Source organism: Arvicanthis niloticus, chromosome 8 (assembly GCF_011762505.2).
Source record: "Arvicanthis niloticus isolate mArvNil1 chromosome 8, mArvNil1.pat.X, whole genome shotgun sequence".
NCBI classification, from domain to species: domain Eukaryota; kingdom Metazoa; phylum Chordata; class Mammalia; order Rodentia; family Muridae; genus Arvicanthis; species Arvicanthis niloticus.
This window is the reverse complement of record NC_047665.1, coordinates 71,303,197-71,326,813: the sequence shown is the minus strand read 5'-3', so window position 1 is coordinate 71,326,813 and position 23,617 is coordinate 71,303,197. Positions and strand designations below refer to the sequence as shown.

Genomic DNA, 23,617 nt, shown 5'->3' with positions numbered 1-23,617 from the left:
ATGCAATTCTCCCACCCCTCCCCCTGTCTAGTGCAGGGGACAGAGTCATGGTCCACCTTCTGTCCCTTCCTCAATAAGCAATGTTAAAATAGGTGACATCTATGAGGATGCAGACACCGCATGGGGATTGGAAACTACTCCATGTCTAGAGGCTACGTGAGTGCAGCTATGGCAGTCATCCAAACACACCCAGAGTTACCCTGGTGATGTGGAAGACAGAGGAAGTGGGGTATGGCCAGATTGCTGGGGACAGAGTAGAGGAAAGGCTCTGAAATAAGGGGAAAGAGAGAGCTAGGGAAACAAAATATATTTAAAACAGTATGCTTTTTTTGGATGTCATTTGATTTGTTTTTTTTTTTTTCAGTGATGGGGAACCTAGGAACCAGCATTTGCTGGGCAAATGCTTTGTTGTCTAATTCCCACCTCAGCATCTTACTGCTTAACCCAGGCTGCCCTCCAACATCCAACATTCCTGCTTGAGCCTCCCAACTGCTGCAATTATCGGTGTTTCCTACGATGCCCACCACTTCATTTTCATTCTTAGACTGTTACAATAACTTCCTAGTCAGCTCCCTCCATTCCAGATGCACCATTCCAGTTGACTCTATATCGTCTCTGGATTATTTCCTGAAGATACCATTTTGAAAGCTCAACGGTCAGATCTGTGTATTTCTAAAACATTCCCCAGGGACTTCACACTAGTTCTCAAGTGCTCCCAGGTCAACATCAGCCCGTTTCCTCAATCATTATTCTTTGTCTTGAGCTGATTCTTTGTCTTCAGTTTATTCAGAGTTCTCTTTCTCCAACATTGTTCTCTAGGACATGTTTCTCAACACCTGTCCTGGTTAGTTTTTTGGTCAACTTGATAGGAGCTAGAGTTCTCTGGGAAAAGGACCCTCAACTGAGAAAAATGTTCCGTAAGGTTGCCTGTAGGCAAATCTGCAGGACATTTTCTTGATTAATCACTGATGTGGAAAGGCTTATCCCACTAGGGGCTGTGCCATCCCTGGAAGGGTGATCCTGGGGTGTATAAGAAAGTAGGTAGAACAAGCCAGTAAACAGTACTCCTCCAAGCCAGTAGGCAGTGTTCCTTCAAGCCAGTAAGCAATGCTCCTCCAAGCCAGTAAGCAGTGCTCCTCCAAGCCAGTAAGCAGTGCTCCTCCATGCTCTCTGCATCAGGATTTTGCTTTGAGCTCTTTCCTTGGGTTCCCTCAGTAGACTGTGACCCAGGACCTAGAAGCCAAATAAATCCTCCCCTCCTCAAGTTGGTTTTGGTCATCACAGCAGCAAAAAGCGCACCAAGACGGCACCTTCCTTGCTCACCCAGATTCTAGTGACTTTCAGGCTAGAGGCAAACCCTCTCCAAGCTTGGCTCTAGCATGATGGCTCAGGGTACACTGGCTCAGAAAATATTTCGCTGTAAGGCCACCCTCAGCCACCTCAGATGAGCTTACCCGACCCCAGATCTGTACCAATGGTGCTGGCAGATGCTTCCTGTTAGGTCTTTCTCCGTGAGAGCTGGCTGTTCAACATTTATCAGCATACTACTGACCCAGTTTCCTCCAGGTTAGGGGTCATCTCATACCTGATGACATTTCCCTCAACCCTTCTACTACTATATTCTGTTTCTACCAAAGTCTAAAAACAAACAAAACTCTAAATATCGATAAAAAGCTACCTTTAGTCAAACTATATCTTTGATTCATATTGCATTCATGTAAATACAGAGTTCTATTACACACACACACACACAACACACGCACACTACATATACATACATTGGTATTTAAATATACGACAATTAGAATATAAATTCCTTACAGGAAAGGGCCATGCTTATAGGGTTGTAAGAAATGGAAATAGGACTCTACCTCAATGGACACTGCCCTGTTCTTGGCACTCGCACTGTGGATTTCCTCAATGAACAAGCTCTGCACGGAGGAACCATTCACTGGGGTCTGAGGGGACTGGGGGGCTGGAGCCGACTGTGGTGCAGAGGTTACTTCCTGTGTGGTTGCTGTGGGGCTGGCTGTGTGGGGTCCAGTCCCGCCAGGCAAGGTCTGGGCCGGGTTCATCAAGGCTGACGAGTGCTGGGAGGGTTGCATGACCACAGGCGAGCTCTGTACATGGTGAACCGTCATGGTGGATAGGGGCACCACTTCTGACTTCACATCGCCAGGGCTTCCAGTGCTACCGTGGAGGGGCTGCCCGGGAGCATGGGCTGTCTGCTCCTGATGCTTCAGGACCTCTGCAGCCGTGGCCTTCTCCATGGCGACATACTGTGCGGCCTGGGCTGCATCTGTGCCTTTCAGGAGCCCATCAGTGACATGCCTAGGAAAAACCATGCACATCGGTGTTAAATAGTAGTGAATCTCCCTCCGTGCTCTCTCTGTGGTATATCTGAGTGCCATGCTTCAGTACCAGTTCAGATGAAAACATTAAAAAAACTCAGGAGCAGTTCAGGAGTGAGGGTTACCCTGACAACCTTCCAAAGCCTTGTAGTTCTTTCTTCAAAAGATGGTTTTGTGTGTGTGTGTGTGTGTGTGTGTGTGTGTGTGTGTGTGTGTGTGTGTAGTCAGACACCGCTTCCCATCTTGTTGTGGATACTCATGCTATTGTACCTGGTACTACACGGGTTCTAGGGATCTAAACTCACTTGCTTTGTGGTAAGTCCTCTTGCCCACTGAGCCATGCTGTCAGTCCCAAGAGACAGTCTCTTTTATGGTAATGCTATTGTGTCCAGACTGAGACTAGCCCCTCACCATTTGGTGGTGGTGCACAGAGTTGAACACATGTCTAGCAATAATTACTCCTCTACCTGACCTTGGCCTGTGATGCACCCCCCTATACACTCAATTCTCACTCAGAAGCTTCTAGAAGCCTTTCAACTCTTCCTGGGCTGTTATACATAACAGTCTGTATATTACCTTGTTGCTATTTTCCTTTTAAGTGAACTCAACCAAGTCTTTCAAATTCAAGGCCAACTGTGACTTTAAATTGAGGTGTGTTTAATCCCTCATCCTCCTTTGTTTTGATGGTCTCATTTTTCTTTTTCTTTCTTGTTTTACAGTGGGTGAGGTGGTACCCAGGATCATGGACAGGCTGCACAAGCATTCTACAACTGATTTATATCCATGTGCTTCGGTTTTGATAGACAGTCTGTGTAGCTCACGCTGACCTTGAGCTTGTGAACCCTCCTGGGAGCTGGGATTATAAGTATGCATTGCCTTGCCTGATTCTTTGAGACACATTCAAAGCAATGTGTCCATTCCCACAAAGGTTGCAGTAGAAAATACAGTGGTCTTTAGAAGTAGACACCCCTGCATTTTGTATCAGTTCTAATATGTTCTGGAATTCGAAAGACATTGTCATTTTTGAGTCTTAGGTACTTTGGTATAATGTATTGGTTGGTGGCAATAAAGATGGAACCTTCTTATAGCCAGGCCTTGGTGTGGACACCTTTAATCCCAGCACTAGGAAGGAAGAAGCAGGCCAATCTCTGAGTTCAAGGCTGTCCTGGTCTACAGAGTTCGTTCAAGGATAGTCAGGGCTACACAGAAAAAACCTTTTTGGAAAAACAAACAAGATAGTGCCTCGTATGGGGAGTATGTGTTAGGGTTAATACTGTAGAGTTATGTACCAAGAAATGTCAAACAGTGGCCTTGATCCCTACATTTTAATTAGTTTTATATTCTCTCTTCTTACTAGAATATTTTCTCTCTTTTTCTTATTTGAACAAAAGACTTTCCTACAACTTTCCTCTGCTACTCACATCCCATCTCTTGCTATTTTTTTTTTCTTTTTTCACCTAGTATAGGCTACTTTCATCTCTGAGTCTTTGAATAGCGGAAGCATGAGATGCTGTCTTCTTCAAGCTCTTGTATTCACTGGTTCTAAGACAAATCCTGGCAATCACAGTGTTGGGTATAAGAACATTCTGTAACTGTTTTCCAGAGAGAAGAGACATTGCTCCCTGCAGCCTGCTGCTTTCCTTTAATGAGGCTGGCTTATTTTAGACTTCAATGACTATAACATTTGGGCAGTAGCTTAACAAAGAAGTAGTTTAACCCATCTTTATTGTCGTGGAGGAAAAGGTCACATGATATGTGAAAATGAATGACCTTTTGGGAAAGAGTAACACAATACAGCTCCTCCCTGAATGGTCTATGTGGACTTAGAATTCCTTTGATATCTGAGTTTTCTGTAGTTAACTATATACACCTGCTTTGGGAAGTTATTTGTTGGGGGTTGGTTATTGCTAGAAAAGTCAAATATGCTTTCTATGATTAGTAATCCATTTTATCTATCTTAAAATTAACTGCATGCCAACATAATTCTCTTCTAAATCTGATAGAGCAGTGGTTCTCAATCTTCTTAATGCTGAGACCCTTTAATAAAGTTCCACATGTTATGGTGACTCCCCAAACATAAAATTGCTTTGCTACTGCAATGAATTATTGTGTAACTAACTGATGTGCAGGATATCTGATAATATGACTCCTGTGAAAGGGTTGTTTGACTCCCGAAGGCTGACAACCACTGTGACAAAGTAGTTAAAGCCAGGAAACCAAATTCTTACAAAATTCTTACTTCTTCCTGGGAAATTTCTTTCTCTCTCTCTCTCTCTCTCTCTCTCTCTCTCTCTCTCTCTCTCTCTCGTGTGCACGTGCGTGCGTGCGTGCGTGCGTGTGTGTGTGTGTGTGTGTGTGTGTGTGTTGGTGTTCATGGCTGAGAACATCTTAGGCAAGTGTTCTACCCCCAAGCTACACCCCAGCCTTTGTAAGCATGTTTATGCCGGATATGAGATTCATTTTTCATTGAAAGCTATAGATCAGACAATGATTTCTCCAGATCATTCTTCACAGGAATGATCTTTGATGAGCAGATCCACTTAGGGGTGCTTAACTTCTTTCCTGGGTGGGACCAGCATGCTTTTGGATACTCTTTCAGTAGATAAACACTTGACTCAGTTTCTCTATTTGAAGTCTCCTATGCCCCCAAGGTGAAGAAGGCTAATAGAGTATTTTAATTTATTTTTCATTTATAAAATATTACAAAACAAAACATCTATTGGTTTAAAAACACTATTTACTTATTTAATTTTATTTTTCAATTTATTATTAAGTCTTCATAGTAGTTGGGTATCAAATCCAGGTGCATACACTATCATTAAATCCCAACACATGACTAGTAATTTAAAAGTCTAGGATGGAGCCAGTGCAAAAGTCTATGCTGAGGAGTTAGACCCTCATGCCATATTGCAACAAATGTTTGGGGGATGAAGGAGTTGAAGGTACTCCTCAGGATGCCAAAATAAGGAGTGACAAGTCATGATACTAAGAATAGGCTCTTAGAGTCCACGACCCACACACCAGCCTTTGAGCGCCCCCTCCTCCCAAGCCACCCCATTAGGACCATGACAGTGACATCACCTCCGCAGCATCGTCAGGACATCTGTCATGCTCCTCACACGCTTCAGGAGACTGTCCAGCTTGTGCGGTTCTTCCTTCAGGAACCTCACCGCCTCAACTTCTATGCGCAGGACAGCACGCATCTTATTTTGCAAGGTTGGAAATTCTCCTACAGATCAAACCAGCAGTGATTTATAGAACAGGAAGGCAGAGTGACCATGCCTACCCTACTCCTGTGACCAAGGGTAACATGGAGAAGTACCATGCCTACACATGTCAGGAGGCAATGGGTTGAAAGCACAGAAGATGCTCAAACCAAGTGACCTTGGACAAGGTCACAGGCCCCTGGGTCTACTCCCTGTATATTATGGATAAGGCTAACTGAGAGTTAGGGTTGTTTTCAACGAGTTTGGTATGTCTGTAAGCTTAGTAAACGGGAATGGAAAGTTTTAGTTATATCGTTTAGTTTTCATCTTCAGCATCTTTTATAAAGGTCTTCTAAGAAGTCTCAAATGAATCTTTTCCTGTCTGAAGGATTGTTTATTTATTTACATGTTTATTTGAAACAAGTTCTCACTGTTTCCCTAGTCTGGTCTCAACTGACTTTAAGGGATCCTCCTGCCTCAGCCTCCCAAGTAGGAGGGGATGGCAGGTCCATATTTGAAAGATTAAACATTCCAAGGAACACACTTCCAGTGGAAGGCTCACCTTTGAGAGTGGCCACAGCTTCTCCCACTTGTCGCAGGAGGAAAGCCCCGTCCTCCACATCTTTCAGGGTCACCATGCGGCCAGCGGAGGAAGAGTCCTTCTTCAAGTCCTCAACAAAGTCTTCCAGCTCACTGTGGGGGAGGCAGAGAGTAGATGGAACTGAGCATGGGGGGGGGGGGGTCTCAGAAAGGTACAGGAGCAGGGTGCTCCCTATGGAGGGTCTCAGAAAAGAGAGGTGTAGGAATAGGGTGCTCTCTGTGAAGGGTCTCAGAAAGGAGAGGTGCAGGAGCAGGTGCTCACCTTTGAGGATCTAAGAAAGGAGAGGTGCAGGGTGCCCTCCTTCCCATTTTCTGCTGTGTTCCAGCCCTATCTTAAGGTTCCATGGAGGAGGCAGGAGCAGTCAATAGAAGTTTGCTTTGGGACATTGGATGGATGTGTAAGGCAGCAACAGGAGAGCGCTCCTGTGTCTGTCATTTGAGGTTCAGCTTGGTCAGGGGTGGGGGGTGGGGCACTGGTGGCTTGTGGGAGACATTCTTTTTTTTGTAAAAAAATTGGATATTTTCTTTATTTACATTTCCAATGTTATCCCCTTTCTAGGTTTTCCCTCTGGAAAACCCCTATCCTATACTCCCAAGCCTTGCCTCTGTGACCGTGCTCACCCAACTACCCACCCACTCCCGTCTTCCCGCCCTGGCATTCCCCTACACTGGGGCATCAAACCCCCTCAGGTCCAAGGGCCACTCTTCCTACTGATGTCTAACAAAGCCATCCTCTCCCTCATATGCGGCTGGAGCTATGGATCCCTCCATGTGTACTCTTTGGTTGGTGGTCCTGTCCCCAGGAGCTCCAGGGGACAGTCAGTTGACCACTGTTGCTCCCCTCATGGGACTACAAACCCCCACAGCTCCTTCAGACCCTTGTGGGAGATATTCTTAATTTTCAGTTGTATTCATGCCAGCCAAGAGGGCAATGTGTACACTTGGTGACCAGGAAGGGAGGGAGAGAAAGACAGAGGGAAGAAAGTACTGATGGACTAGAGACGGAGGCAGGAGATGGGGACAGGGGGTGGCATGAGAGAGGTCATGAGCCAGTACTACAGTGAAGTGTGCTGGCTCACTTCCGACAACCAGGTTTTTCAACTTTGGTACCTGACATTTTGAACCAAATAACTTCTTTTTTTAGTGTGCACTGAAGGATGTTTAGCTGCATCCCTGACCTCTACCTGTTGAGTACCAACAGCAAACAATTTCAAATTCTAGTAGTTTGTGACATATGTAAATGTCCCTTGACACTGTCTAATGTCCCTGGGAAAGAGAGAACCAAAGTGTCCTCAAAATTTCCTAATGTATAACCTCCAGTATATCTGACTGTCCCATCAATAATGACTGCCTTTCTTCTCTCTTCTTATGACTAAGCACTTAGAGATCTGGTTTCTGAAGGGGGGGGGGGGGGGATGGAGGGACAAAGGGGTAGGGAGAGAGAAAGAGAACAGATACTAACTCCAACACAGCCAACTTATATTCTTCCACTTGAAACAAGAAAAACAATCTGTCCAGGCCTCTTTACTAACCCTTATGTTTGTATCCCTTCAAGTTGCCTGCAAATTCAAGAGAAAGCTTTTCTTAAAGGATAAGGTGCTGAGAAATGCAAGACCACTAGGTGGCAGTAAGCAAACGGTGGCTGTACCTCCTGGAGCCTTAGTGGAGTAAAGGATGGCTATTGACAGGAGGCCTGGGCCCTTTCCTCTAGGTGAATGAGTGGAAGGAGCTAACTCAGCTGCAGGAGGGAGTCCAGCAGGACAGGGCAAACATTCAGCAAGGGCGAAGCCACTCGTGACAAAGCCATGCATGTCACATCTGACCTCTTCTGAGTAGAGAGATGAAGTATTTGGTGATACCAGCCATTCTGATACAGAAATCTCAGATGAAAGGATGGCCTGTTAGGGCTGGAGGGGAGCACCGTGGCTCCTATGTGTCTGCTTTTGTTAGACACACCTGGTGTCATGTGAGCACATCCACAGGACACAGGCAGCTGCTGCTCCTTGAGGTGGGAGCTGAGCCAATCCTCGTCAGACCTCTAAAAATGGTCTGTTGGTGAGGGAAATCCCCTGGTAAACTAAGCACAGTTTCCTGCATACCCTTCAGGCATTGATGAAGCCCTTCCAAGCTAAGACCCTGGAGCTATCCTAGTTCCTTCAACCACCCCCACACTGGCCAATATGCAAATGCTCCTGCAAGGAAATGTTACATGCCCCAAAGCCATTCCATCCAGATAAAATCCTATTTTAGTTTCTCTTACACAGTCTGCCTCCTGTGCGTCACAGCCCTGCAACCCGGAGATCCCTAAACTTCACTTCCCTCTGCTGGGCAGCAGGGAGCCTCTGACACCATTACTCTGACAATTCATGTGCGTATGATTCCTATTTAAAGCTCTGAAGGCCACTTTTATTAATTCAAAGATTGAAAGGGAGACAGCGCAGCTGAAAATGAATGCAGACTGTCTTTGGAAAGTCATCAGTGGGCTTTTGAAATATGTAGGCTTTGCTCAACAAGACGTCAGACATTCATGAGGGCTCCAGATTCCTTAAGCTCCCTTTTACTCTGCCTTTGTTAAAAAGAAGCACATTGTTTGTTAAAATGAACTTAGTGTGACTCTTATTAGAGGCCTGTTATTGTCATGTGGAAAACCATGGAAGATCTTGACTCAATTTTTCTCTGTTCTTTAAAACCCCACTTTCACTTTTTCTGTCATGCTTGGAGGATGGAAGCCTAACAGGTTCTATGAGAGCATTTCTTTTCTGGAGCTTAGAAGGAAAGAAAAAGGGTCAAGGAAAGGCCAGCAAAGAGCAGGCATTGCTTCTCAGTAGCCCTGAGCCAATTTCCACTCATCTTACCTAACCTAGCTCTCCTGTCATATTGATCCGCCCAGTTATCCTAATCTATGTCTATTTAAGGTATAAGAAACAGTTGTGATAATATTAAGGATATATTCCATAACTTTTAAATTAGTGTTGTGTGTACATGATGTGCGATTGTGCATGCAGGGGTACACATGCGGAGGTGAGAGGACAACTTTCTGGAGTTGGTTCTCTGGTTCTACTGTGGGTTCCCATGATCTTGCCATCTTTGCAAATACAGCCCAGACAGGTACCAAGCAGGTCTCCAAAGCAGGAGTATGCTCTATAGAAGGCACCATGCCAATGAGAACAACACCGTTCCAACAGGAGATGTCATTAGTACCATGTACCCAATTCTCCTGCCAATCTGCACCCCTGTGGCTCTCTAAGGATGTCCCACACTTTCCTGGTCAAGAGACATATTGTTATGGAGACTTAAAGGTTGAGTTTCCCAGGCCTTAAAGGTGGGACAGTTGGAATAACAGATACCAGGCTCAGCAGATCTCTGGTGTACACAGTAGGTGCTTATTAAAGAGAGGGAGAAAAATACCAGCTAAGAAGGGCACCCTGTGAACAGACAGTTTTTCTCCTCAGGGCGACAGGCACTCACCGTAACTTTTTGACAATCCGCTCTTCTTCGTGGAGGTACTTCTGTCTCTCTTGCTCCACCAGGGTGCGCTGGCGTTGCACCGGATCCTCCAGTCTCTTTATGGTCTCCTTCACTTTGCTACTGATTTCCAGCTCAGCCTTCTTCATCATTGCCCTCAAAATCTCCTGGTTCTGCAGCTGTTGAACAAAAGAAATCAGCCTCCATTGGCTTGGCCTGTCTGCCATCATGAAGCCTGAATGCCCTGAAGTCTTCAGAAGTGGGTGCAGAGAAAACCCACAGCTGAATCTTTATTTCGGTAAGAAAGAGAAGAGAGCAAGGACTGTGTACAGGATTGCTTCCTCAAAGAACAGCTGAATTTTAGCAGGCAACTGACAGCTGAACTTCAGTTTCTGTGCCTACAAAAAAAGGTAGCGTCATTTCTACTCTTTGGCTACTGTTATGCCAGCACACACACACACGCGCACACGCACACGCACAGCACAAACTCTCACTGATGTGATTTTATAGAGAGGAGTCAAGAACACTAACATTGGAAGCCCTCCAGTCCTACCAGATGCTTGGTTAGATTTTCTTGCTTTCCATTTCACGTTTCTCTCATGATGTAGGACCTGTTCTCCTTGGCAGGGCTACTCTGAGATTCTTGGGAATCCTCAACAACCATTGGCTTGACAGGAATTCAGAATATCTTCGAAAGTTGAATCTGTGCCCTCTGGTTCTATGTCTCAATAGCATGGAATTATAGCTCCTTACCATGTGGCGCTCAGTGTTGACGGTGGCAATGATAATGAGTCCAGATGAGACAAAGGCTCTTGGGAATGGACTAATTTCACTGGATTTGACAAAGGCTTCATGCTTACCTAAGCCCATCATTTCCATATGGTTTCCAGAATGCACTGGTCTTTCACCACACAGAGCAAAGAGCATACAAGTTTGCAGCTACTCTTCAGAAGATGCTTACTAACACTTGCATCCTTGGGGCAGGACAATGATAGGCTTTCCTATGTCCACGAAGAGGCTTGATCAGCTTCAGCAGCAATTGTATTTTATCCATTCCACTATCCCTAAGACTCCCCTTCTCCACCACAAGGTATCACCTCACAGGACTGGGGATGCCGTTGTCATCTGCCTTATTATCTCTTCACACTGAGAGGAAGAGCACATTGACCGTGGTACCACTCTTTCAAAGCCCCATTATGATCTTCTTTACTGGAGCAAAGAGTGAGCTGGGTCACATGCAAAGGCACTACTGGGTTCCAGTGTCAGTGCGTGATTCTGCCTGGTGATTACTGGCCAAAGGGATTATGGCTATGGAATGTTATTGGTTTCCATGAGTGCTGATAAGGAAGTGTGTATCTGGGTGAGAGCCAAATAGACACGTACCATTCTTGGTGACCTCCATGACTCAGGGTCATGTTCACAGGACTTTGCTAATGTCCCTTCTAGGTTCAGTGAGTTCGTAGCAGACATGCACCTCCCCTGCCGTCTACACTTTCCTGTTTACTCTCAAGTCTGCTTCCCACACGTCCTATGGCCACACCAGCATCCTTTGATCTTTTTGACACATCAACAGCCTTTGGTCTTTCTGACTCTCTGAGCTCCTTTCTGCCACAGTGACCTTGAACCTGCTACTTCTACCTCCTGAAATGGCCTTCCCTCCCGCTTTGCTAATTTCTGAGCTGGAAAGAGGATCCAATAGCAGCTTTGGAGTAAATGAACTTAAGCAGCCATACTGATAACAGAGAGCAGTGGGAAATCTAGAATCTTCCTCTAAGTGATTGAATTAGGAAGTGAGCCACCAGCTTGGGTGAGCTTTGGGCTCAACCTGGCTGTGCTGCAGAGGCTGTGGCAGGTCTACCGGCGGCGACACGGTATATGGAGATCAACGAAACAAACAACAGCAGCACTGCCTTCTATGAAAAGCTGGGCTCAAATTCAGGGCTATGGAGCAAGTGCCACAGGGCTCTGCGGTCATGGGGAGGCACAATGAGTGGGGCTGGATACGGAAGACGGAGAGAAGTGTGTGATTGAATAGTTGTAGGTTATGGATGCCTGGGTGCTTGTGAGAGACTGCTTTGAAATGCAAACTAGGCATCAGGATTTTTTTTTTTTTTTTAACTTCCTGGGTGAGTGTGTTTTACCAGCAAGGACAGTGTCACAGTCTAAACAAGGTTCATGAAAGCAGGGTTACTGTGCCATGAGCTAGAGCACAATCTTCTGGTACAACTGTCCTGTTTACACCCCACAATGAAACAAGTTGAAATAATCCTGTGGGTTCATTAGCAGCAGGCGCTAACATGTCTGTCCAAAATAGGAAGTATTGCTGGGAGGGCCTTCAACCTGGAATTTGAGAGGTAGGAAGCAGAAAGCCTCCGAGGGGCCGTGTGATTTGTTCAGGCTTATTTGGTAGTGTAGGCTCAATCCAGATTAGAGAGAGGTCATTTTATCAACCCTCCCAAGTTGCTCTTCTATGTAGACTTGTTCCAGGCTAGACACGTTCTAGCACACAGCACATAGAACTAATAGAACATGTCTGACACAGCTATGAATATCCTGGAAGAAGACAATTGCACGTGCTATTAGAATCGCTGTGTTAGCAGAGTGGAGGGGAGCAGCTGCTCCCGAGGGCTAGGCTTTGTCGCCTTTCCAGACAGGAGGCTTTGTGGGATTCAGCTGAGGGGACAGAGAGGGAACTTCTCATGGCCTTGTGAGGAGTGACTCCTAAAGGAAGAAGTGCTGAGCTAGTTAGGGTTTGAGCCCACTTCCCCGCTCCATTTATCCTGTCCTGTTACTGCCATTATGTCTCGGCCAGGAGACGGCCCCGTTCAACCCAGCAGAGAGCAACAAGAAAAGCAGAGGGTGAGATGTAGGACACAGCTCTCTCCTAAGCCACTGTCAGTATCTGAGAGGATTGGTAAGGCCTATGTTTCAGTTGTTGAAAGAACATCAACTCTGTGAAAGAGAGTATGCAAACAGTAAGGTATACACCCTTACATTTTGACACAGTTCCCTGAGGCCACAAATGTCCCCACCAACTACATGTCATTTAATAAGAGACAACATTTTTCTTGTCACTCTAGAAATTTCCCTCACTATTCTTTAAGTTTGCAACCTTTGGCCCAAGGAAGCCATCTGTACTTCTGTCATCACAGAATAGTTCCTCCTGTCCTAGGATGTCATGCAAATGGAACGACACAGTCATCCTCTGAGACGTGACGTCTGGCTTCTCTCATTCAGTTCTCCCAGCCCCAGAGCGGACTTGGGACTCAGGGCCTTGCATGTACTGGGCAAACACCCTGCCTGTGAGCCACACCCACAGCCCAGCACAGAGCTCGTGAGACTCCAGCCATGTTATTTTGGCAGTTCATTTTATGGCTGAGTGACATTCCCTTGTATGGACATACTGAACAGTTTGTTTTGACTAGATTATGGTGATCTTGCTAAAGTCACTTATTTTTAATAGTGCTTTTGTACATCCCTTTCGGTTTCGTGCGCAATCGTATCATTTACAAGGAAAGCATGCATTTCCTTTGCTAGTGAGGATTCTTGATGAGACAGTACAGTGCGAAATAGAAGTGAAGGTTCATTTCTTTTCACTGAGTTTCCTGGGATTAGGTGTGGGGTTTCACTATTAATATCCTTTCCTTTGGGCTGAGGAAGGCTCTTCCTGGAGACGGCTGAGTCTCCATCACCAATGGAGAGTTCTAGCACGTGTTGCTTGTATTTACTGAGAGGATATGCCTTTTAATTCTGTTGATGAGGCCAAACAGGGCAGCTTATAATTCTATGCTAAAACACTCCTATACTTAAAAGTTAATTATCTTTTAATACATTACTGAACTTCATTGCTATTATGTTTTTTCAATGGTTTGATGCAGCTATTTTTGCAAGGATTGCTGGTCTGTGACTTTCCATCCTTTGGTTTTATCTTTAGGGTAGGTGCTGGTTAGTTCAAACTGGACTCATCTAGGAAGATGGAGTGTCAGTTGAGGAATCGCCTCCATCCGACTGGCCTGTGAACACGCCTGTGGGGAAGTTTCTTGATTAATGATTCATGTGGGAAGGATCAGTCTATGTGGGCAGTGTCACCACTGGGCTGGTGGTCCTTGGTTTGTATAAGAAAGCAGGCTGAGCAAACCATGGAGAGCAAGGTAGGAAATGGCGCTCTGCTCCCCCATGGCTTCTGCTTCACTGCTTGATTTGACTGTCCTTCATGATGGACTATGACTGGGAAATGTAAGTTAAATAAACACACTTTTCTCCCACTTGCTTCTTCATGGTATTCCTCACAATAAAGCTAACCAAGACATAGTAACACAGACTTCATAAAAGAGTTGACATTATCATCTTTTCTTTCTTTCTTCTTTAAAATTTTTTTAATCCTCTTTTTCTTACAGAGTCCCAACCCCAAACCCCATTGGCCTTTGAAGATGCCATTAAATTGTTTTCTGTCTTGTCTTGTTTCTGACTTCAAGTTAGTATTAGTCCTGATGTGTGTTTCCCTGTATGAAGTGGCTCTCTCCTCTGCCTGTCTTTTCTATTAACCCTTGTTTTCTAGTACCCACTGCCGAGTTTTCCTTTGTGTTTACCAGTCTGGTGTTTACTGGGCTCTTTAGTCTGTGGATTTATAATCTTCATCAAAGTTGGAAAAATTGTATCCACTCTCTCGTAATTGTTTCCTTCTCTCCACTGATACTTTAATACTGTTTCATGAGTTGCTGAATTTCAATGTAATTCCTTTTAACTTCCGGATGGTTTCTGTTGCTGTTTCCTACTGCACTCCTTGGCCAGTGGCTCATCTTTTAAGTCTATCTAGAGAGTGTGTGATTAAAAAAAATATTTATTGTTTATTTTATGTGCATTTTGTTTTGTCTGCATGTACGTCTGTGTGAAGGTCTTCAATCTCGAGGAACTGGGGTTATAGACAGTTGTGAGCTGCCATGTGGTTGCTGGGAATTGAACCTGGCTCCTCTGGAAGAGCAACCAGTGCTCTTAACCAATGAACCAGTGATCTTAACCACTGAATCTCATTCCAGCTCTACTGTGTGAGTATTTGAACTATCAAAAGCTCCACTTACTTATTTTTTCTACCCTTAATCTTCTGTAGCATTGGTTCATGCTTTTCTTCTAAATCTGAGTGCTGTTTGAAGTCTTCGCTACTAATGCAGTTATCTCCATTACTTCTGGTTGGTTTCCATTGGCTGAGTGTTCATAGCTTGTATTTTTCACCATTGTTCATGTCTAACAGTTTTTGATTGCATGTTAGGCATAGACTGTTAGATTTTATTCTTCTTCATACAGATTTGGGGTGTTCTCCGACAGGCCAATTATGTGAGGCTCATTTTGTTGTTGAGAGAATTATTTTTAAGCTTTTGCAGTGAGAATCTAGGGTAATCTTTACACTTGGGCTAGTTTAGTCCCAACACTGGCATATAGCCCTTTACTAGTCTGTACTTAATGCTGAGGTATCCAATATGGCCGCTTCACTCTTGCTAGCCAAAATTTAACTTCTCGGGTCTGGGTGGTCTCTAAGAAGACTTTGACTTGGTGGTTTACCCACATGGTCTTTGCCTGGCTCAGAGATCTGTTCATGCCACACACGCTTGGCTTATTACGCAATAGCTGGCCTGCAGTTTTATTTAGTCCTTTCTATACAGAGACTTCTTCTCTTGGAAACTCCATCCTATAAATGCTAACTGCTTCAGCTCTCTGAACTTGCTTTTATCTCCTTTGCCCAGCAACATGATCCCAGGACTTCTTGAATTTCTGCATCATATCTGGAAAGTACCTCCTGGAAGATGCACACTCAATGGCAGGATTCACCTCCTGTGTCTTAACTTTTTTTCTGAGCAACCCATACCCACGCTGTCTGTTGTCCAGCGTTTGCAAGTCATGTTCACTATGGTTTCAGTTCTCTAGCTGTCAACAGTGGGGCGGTGAGTGAAACTGCAACCGCTCCTTCTTCACTGCAAACACAATTTATTGGAAGTGCCCTTGACGTTTTTATAAGTGTACTTAGAATGTTCTTGGCCATTCAGTCTTTAATTGGGCCAAGTGAGTTATCCATGTCAACTTTATGACTAATGTAGGAAACTGTTTAAATCTAAATCTAACTACCTCAAACTAGACCACACGTCCCATGCTCATCCCTGGCTTACTAGGTGAAAGCAGTCTTGACAATATGGCTTGAGAGCAAAATGGGCCAGAGGCTGCTGTAGTCCACCAATAACACCGAGCAGTGGTTAGACCACAAATCAGGGAGTTTGGGAATGAAAACCAGATCCCACTAACCACCCATGTAAGACCTCCCCAAAGCTTCAGGGAACAAAACAAACAATGCCTGGTCATGGACACATGTTGTCTGGGTGTTGCCTGAGATGGTGGTCTAGGTAGTTCTTTGTCTGAGATCTGACTGCAGCTCGGTGAATTATTCAGTAACTTAACTGTCAACTTCTGTGTCTGCTCCATTTACCATTTCTGCCTTGTTGAAGAAAACAGTTCTGTTCTGCAGACACCAGATTTCGGTGTGCTTTCCTCTGGTATATAGTCCTCTGACTATAATTTTGGACATATGAAAAGACTCTAGCACAACAGATACATTAAGGCAACTGTTGGATGACATAAGGGCGGATCTTAGAGCTCTGTGTACTGCCGTCTCTCCTTCAATGTCCATTCTCCCTCACCAGGGGAAAAATAGCAGATTCTTTAAAATCTTAAAAATGTAACACTAAGTTCAGAATAACCTGATTTTTTTTTTCCTTATCAGAAAGCCCAATAAAGAGATAAAGGACCAAGGGGCGAAAATGTATAAATTGGAACAGTAGAATTTTTTTTTTTTTAATTTGGGTGAAGTCCTAACTGTGGTCTCTACAGAACTTGTTTTCTTCCAGAAATACATTTCTCTCCTCAACTCAGAGAGGGACAGACACACAGTCATGTCTGTGGGTCTGGAACTCTCTTAGAGAAAAAAAAAAATCTATGAACTGGGACATTCTGCAGGAAAGGAACTATTCACCACTAGAAAAGTGGATTTTTATTCGTAAACCATCTCAGGAAATGTAATGGATGACGTATACCATCCTTTTCAATGGATGAAGAAAACATCTGTTGAGTTGAAAAGTTCTTTGTTGCCAGGTTACTTGGGAGTGGGAACTCAACAGTGTAACTATCCCATTGGCTTGTGGCTTACAGCAAATCTGATGGAGCAGAAGGTACAGCTGACCATTGGGTGATTGGGGGGTACATGGTTTGGGGTGGTTTATGTTATCATCTCCTTCTGGGCTTACAACGTGGTAGCGTACTCATTCCCAGTCACTTTGGCATTAGTGACAGCTGACTGATCCCAGCATGTCTACAAGGCAGCTTACTGGATTGAGCATTCATGATAACCTGAAAGCAGTACTTCTTATCCTGGAATAGTCTAGAATCACTAGCTTACCTACCAGTCTATACCCACGAAGTCAGACTCTGGCAGAGTGACTTAGTATATGTACTTTTGTGAAGGACCCAAGGTGTCTCTAATGGACAGTGTGGGTGGAACATGTTTGTGCTGGTTTGAATGAAAATGGACCCATGGGTTCACAGGCCCATAGACACACTATTAGGAAATGTGGCCGTGTTGGAGTAGATGTGGCCTTATTGGAGGACGTGTGTTACTGGGTTGGGCTTCGAGATCTCAGATGCTCAAGCCAGGAGGCCCAGAGTCTCACTTTTTCTTCCTGCTTCCTGCTGGTGCAGATGTAGTTACCTCTCCAGTACCATATCTGCCTGCAGGTCACCACACTTCCTACCATGATGATAATAGACTAAAACCTCTGAGATATAAGCCATCCCCAAGTAAGTGTTTTCCTTATTAAGAGTTGCTGTGGTCATGGTATCTCTCCATAGCAATAAAACCCTAACTATGGCCATGTCTTGTCTACTGATAATTCATGTGAAACAGGACAGAGACTCACATGGTAGAGACTTGTCTCAATGGCCTCCTTGGCATCAGTGCCCCTATCTAAGAACCCCTCATATCTGCTTCACATTTTTAGTCCTTCGAGGAATCCATCACTCTGGAAATAAAATGTTCACATACAATGATCTGCTACAGTCAGGGCTTTCCAATGATTTAATTATCTAATTACTGGAGCAGGCTGCCAAACACAAAGGGATTCATTCGGTTTTACTATTTTATAACACAGCTCAAAGAACATTTGAATTTCTAATTCAATTCTTGTTCTTTTGAGACTCTTCGAGAGAGTTCTGTATGTCTCTCTAATGATCGCTCTATCAGTGGACTCAGAATCACTCTGGGGCTGCATTTCATATTAGGCGTAGGATAATACAGGTGCTGAAGGAGAATTGTTGCTGCCCCGGCTTAATTATTCTCAATTGTTCTTGTGTTAAATAGACTCCTCTGGCTGGAAAGACAGACATTTGTGAAGGAGGGAAGCCTGGGACACAGAAAATATAAAGATCAGGGTAGAGATGGGAGGCTCACAGCAGTCAGGTTAAGAAACAAAGTGCTCACCTCCCCTTTGTGTCTGCCGTGGAAATACTAACATTTCTTTCTTTCTTTCTTTCTTTCTTTCTTTCTTTCTTTCTTTCTTTCTTTTTTTTTTGTTTTTTTTTTGTTTTTATTTTTTTTTTTTTTTTTTTTTTTTTTTTTCAAGACAGGGTTTCTCTGTGTAGTCCTGGCTGTCCTGGAACTCACTTTGTAGACCAGGCTGGCCTCGAACTCAGAAATCCGCCTGCCTCTGCCTCCCAAGTGCTAGGATTAAAGGCGTGCGCCACCACCACCCGCCAATACTAACATTTCTAAGCTCAGCAGCACACTGCTCATCGCTATGAATCCCACAGAGAGCCGATGAAGTGGAGCAGTTCTAGAGAGATAAAGAAGTCCGTAGGGCTAGACTGGACTGCTAAACCTTGGCCAAGAACTTCCTTGTTGAGAAAGTGACAGCTTTACACTGTGCTGTCGTAGGTTCAAGGTTGACAGGGGCAGCAGGTAATAGGTGATCTCTCCCAACCATCCCAGAAGCAAACAATGCCATGTACCACCCAAGGCGCTGTGGCAGCTGCCAACATCACACCCACAGTAACAACGTCTCAAATGCTTATGAAATTGCTGACACAACTGTTGTGCTCAGGCTAAAGCAATGTCACCCATGTCCCCTAACCAACAGCTGTTCACTTTGGAGAGCATTTAAGGCCTCCCATAGAAATGATAGATTCAATTTGGGGGTGAGAGGGTGAAGTCCACTGAGGAGCACAATTTCTAAGTAGCCAGCGGGTGGTGATAAAGGCAGAGATAGTATGCGGAGGGGCGGGACAAGCTAGGACAGAGACTGGGAGGTGACAGGTGGTGTCTGACCTAAGGAAGACATTCTACTTTGTCATTCTAACCACCAACCAACACACTTCATTTCATTGCAAAATCAATTCATGCTTTCTCATTCCCATCAGCCCACTCTCCTTCTTTCCCTATTTCTCCCCACCTCCATCTCCTCCCTCTTTCTCTCTCTCCCGTCCTCATGCCCCCTTTTCCTTCTTTGCAGAGAAATGGCTCAGTGGGTAAGAGTACTTGAATGTGTTCAAGCACCAGGACCCGAATTCGAATCTCTGCACCTACATATAAAAAGGGCGTGGCTGCAAAGGCCTGTCATCTCAGCATTGGAGGACAGAGACAGTGGCTCCCAGGAGCTAAGTAATCAGCTAGCCCAGCTGAAACAGCAGGCTTCAGGTTCGTCAAGAGACCCTGTTTCAAAGTGTTACAGTGAAGAGCAACAGAGGAAGAAACCCAAGGTCCCCTTCTGGCCTCTGCATGCGCTGATGCGTGGTCACATGCCTGCATACTCACTTATGTACCATATATATATATATATATATATATATATATATATATATATATATATATATATAATTTATACATATATATAAAATTTTGTAAGACAAGAAGTCCTTCCAAGACGAACTTTCACAGATGTCAGGATTCAGAGGTGATTTAAATAAATATGCACCAAATGTCCCAGAAGTCCAGGACAGAGAGACAAAGAGTGGGAGGATGGTGGGTTCTGAGCATTAAGCAGTGTGGGTTTTTTGTCAACCTTCGCCATGTACGCTGGGGACACAGAGGAGGTCTTCCAAACCAGCTGCTTTTATTTTACACTTTAATTCCACCCCAGTGCTCCCCTCCCAGGTGATTTTTAAGACAGTATCTCATTATGCAGAATAGGCTGGGCTCAAAATCATGATTCTCCTGCCTCAGCCTTCCAGGGCTGGGATAATAGACCTGAGTATGACTCCAGGCCTGGATCTAGCTGCCCTTCCACTTTCCCACCTCTAGACACCAGTGTGAGGGGAAAGCACATTTTCAGTTTAGGTGGTGACACATGTTGAGTCCACACCACTGGGATGCAGAAGAAACGGCGATTCAAAGTCCGTTCCTGCGTGTACCTCACCTCTTGGGCATTGCTTCCACTAGCCACAGAGAATCTCAGTGTGCCTGCCGGGGGCTCTGGGCTGTGTTCAACTTTTAACATTATTTGTATTATGAGCTTCTTAAAGGAGGGTAGGGAGATGTCCCCATGAAGGCCAAGCTAGGACTCTGTCCTCAATGTCCAAGCCCCAGCCAAAGGCAGGGAAGGTGAGGCGGCACCCAGGGCAAACATGTGACTTCATGCTGTGCCTCCCAGCTCCTTAGGACTCGGCCAGGAGATGGGATAGCCTATTCTGTCAGACCGACAATGTTGGCTGACTAAGATCTGGGACACAAAGGGTTATTTTTGCCTTCCCTTTGATTCCTTATAGCTCATATGTTCCTCACTGATGAACGGATAAGGGAAATCTGGAACATACTACCCAAATAAAATGCAGATTTTTTTTCTCAGCAAACCTTATCCCTAGTAGCTTTCTTTCACCTGCATGAATCCATCTTCTATGTTAAACTCAAGTTCTAAAGACACCACAGTTGCTTGCAGAGGAGGAAGAGGAGGGAAAGCTTCTTCCTGAGAAGGACAGATAGGCCTCCACCACGCTGAGAGCTGGCAGCCTTGGCACTTACCGTTAAAGGAAGTTGTCATACACTGGTTTTAGTTATAGCAGAAGGTTCTAGACCAGACTTCCAGATAAACAAGGAACCTGTGCCATTCTGATCATGTGTGGCTCCTTCAATTAGCTCTTACAGAAAGTACAGCAAAGGAGCCCAGGGAAGCTGAAGCACGGGTGGAGATGGGGGATGGGATGCAGAGAAATCAGACCTAGAGCCACTGTGACAGGGGACATGTCTGTGAGCAGTACCTGGAGCTGCCTCATCTGCTGGAGTTGGAGCCTGAGTTCAGCCACGTTCCGCCTCATGTCAAGCAGGCTCGTGTGCATGGGCGGGGTTCCGGCAGGCAGGGGTTGGCAGGGAGGCAGGGAGGACTCCACAGGGCCCAGACTCTTCGCTGCAGAAGCATGAGCTGTTCCTATGAGGAAAAAAAAAAACCACACAAAAACTAGCAGAAGCCTTAGAATGCCGTCAGCACCTGAGCATGAGGCCTATCTCCATACAGAAGACTGGAAACTAATTAAGAAAAATCTCATAGAAACAAGAGGCCACAGAGTGTTAAGGAACGAAATCTGTAACCTTCATGTTCTAGAAGCTTCACTGCCATGGGATGGCAGAGCGGTAGTCACAGCATGGTGCCATGTCAAGGAGCTAAATGTCTGTGCTGCTCCCAGCTCCTCTGTAGCCATCTGCTTCCCCCCTCCCTCCTCCTCCAACCCCCCCCCCCAATGCAGACTCCTCCACCTTCCTCCCTTCCTCTCTCTCTCCCTTTCTCAACACACGTGGGTTTTAAAAAGCTGAAAAATATACAGAACAAAGTATTAACAGTATTTCTGGCTGCTGGTATTCCAATATTCTTACTGCAAAGTTTTAGATTTTTAAAATCTGTGTAGTATATATCTGTCCTTCTAGAGTAGGGGAGAATTTAATTTCTGGGCCTTCATAGGGCATGCTGTGTGACCAGTCCCTGCTGGCAGACAGACATAGAACAGGCTGGACACAGAGATGGCAAACCAATAAAAAAAGGCATATTCTTGGCTAAATCCTCACCGTTTTCTAAAACCAAAAGGAGTAAGAGTTCTGTACATTACGACCCTTAGTAAGACAACATGGCTTGACTTAAGAATTCTTTAGGAAAGAAAACAAAAAGGCAATGAGAAGAAACTTCTAGGCTAGGGATGTTTCTCAGTGGTGGAGCAGCACTCTGAGGCACTGGGCTCCACTTGTAGCACCAAAGGGGCTTCTGTAAAAAGGAAAAGTTCCTCAGTTGTTCCCTAGATACCACAGCCTCTGTCTTCAGGTCACCTTACATAAGGATCACACATTTCATGAACCCATTCAGGAGGGGCCTGAGCTGAGGATGACTTGCAGAGTCAGAAGGGTTAAAGACTGTGGATTATATGGTTTAGCCTTTTAAAGAGAATGCAAGCGTATAGAATGCTGGGTAAATGCTGAACCTGTCTCTGTCTCTCTCTCACACACACAGACAGACACCCGTGTATAAGTGACAGATATACACAACCCTACAAATACACACCCACAACACAGAATCATTCACAAGCAAACACACTCTTGCACACACACACACACACCCCAACACATATTACACACAGACAGATACATATGAGCGAGAGACATATAGATACACACACACACCTACAAACACACATGAAGACAGACACACACATAGACACATATGAGCAAGAGGCAGACTGACACACACCTACAAACATACATGAAGACAGACTGACACACACAGATATACTCACACACCTACAATCACACACAAAGACAGTCTCTCTCTCTCTCTCTCTCTCTCTCTCTCTCTCTCTCTCTCTCTCTCTCTCTCTCTCTCTCCCGGGAGCTGATGACCCAGGCTGGCCTTGCAGGACAGAGCCTTGTTATTGATTTACACACTCTGTAGTGGTTATTAGTGGAGGCCTGTCTCTTCCTGCTATGGCTCAGCAACCGGGATGCAGAGCTAGTGGCACACCGAGTTCTTCACACTGGGGTGACTGTCCGAAGTCAGCTGTTCCATTGCCTCCAAGGAACCCCAGAAGGCCAGCACCTCTGGCTAGTCCTATGAGCCTTAGTGGTTATTAACTCTGTCACCAGTCAAGACTTGAGAAACTTGTACATGTCCCTTTCTTTCCCTTACGAACATATCAAAGTCACCCTCAGAAAAGTCAGCATCTGCCATCTGGGCAGCTGTTGAGAAGACTATTTTCCATGGTGGGGTGTAAAGGAAGAGGATACCCAGTGACATCTCTCACTGTGGCAGCATGTCATAATCAACTTAGTGTCTTCCAAGGTCAGGTGTTCTGACAGGGAACAGCTATCAGTTTCAAGTTGTCGCTTTAGACTCAGCCAACATCTGCCTTGTTTGTAGGTATGGCTGCATGTGTAGAGGCATGACGATATTCCCCATATTACACTATATAACAGTGGGATAGTAAATGGAACCACAGAGATCTCTTTCTAGTATAAAAAAGGACTCCCCTCCCTGCTAGTCAGCCTGCTCTGCCAGCTCCTCACACAAATGGAGGCCCAGTGCTTCTACATGCCTGTGGTCCTTGCATGTTCTGGGGTTATCAGCTTATATCACCAGTCTTATTTATTTATGTTTGTGTGCCTATATGTGTGTGTGTGTGTGTGTGTGTGTGTGCATGCATGCATGTCAGTTTCCTCCTTCCAAGTTTCAGTGGGTGCTGGGATCCAACTTGAGTTGCCCGATTTGTATAACAAGCACCTTTACCTGCTGAGCCAACTCTTAGAGGCGGCTGACTCCCGTCCACATGCTTTTTGTTACTGAATGCTGAATGCTGACAATGGGCTTCAAAAAACACATTTTCAAAAATCAATTTCTTAATGGAATGTAAAGTTGGTTAAAAATACATCTTTATCAATAACCTCTGGTTCCACTGTGGGCTTGAGTCCTATCGATACACTGAAATGGTTGTTCA

At 45.0% G+C, this 23,617-nt stretch overlaps 1 protein-coding gene across 20 annotated transcripts in view; it reads right to left on the bottom strand.

Moving 5' to 3' along the window:
• The window catches only part of Kiaa1217 (KIAA1217 ortholog), an 805,390-nt gene that overhangs the window by 16,576 nt on the left and 765,197 nt on the right, over nucleotides 1-23,617 (bottom strand). For all 20 annotated transcript variants that reach the window (XM_076939581.1, XM_076939576.1, XM_076939590.1 and 17 more), the window contains 5 exons: nucleotides 20,906-21,072; nucleotides 9,626-9,801; nucleotides 6,120-6,250; nucleotides 5,433-5,580; nucleotides 1,872-2,331 (listed from right to left, as the gene is read on the bottom strand). In XM_076939581.1, the coding sequence (XP_076795696.1) occupies nucleotides 1,872-2,331; nucleotides 5,433-5,580; nucleotides 6,120-6,250; nucleotides 9,626-9,801; nucleotides 20,906-21,072 (1,082 nt within the window). The remainder of the gene's footprint in view (nucleotides 1-1,871; nucleotides 2,332-5,432; nucleotides 5,581-6,119; nucleotides 6,251-9,625; nucleotides 9,802-20,905; nucleotides 21,073-23,617) is intronic.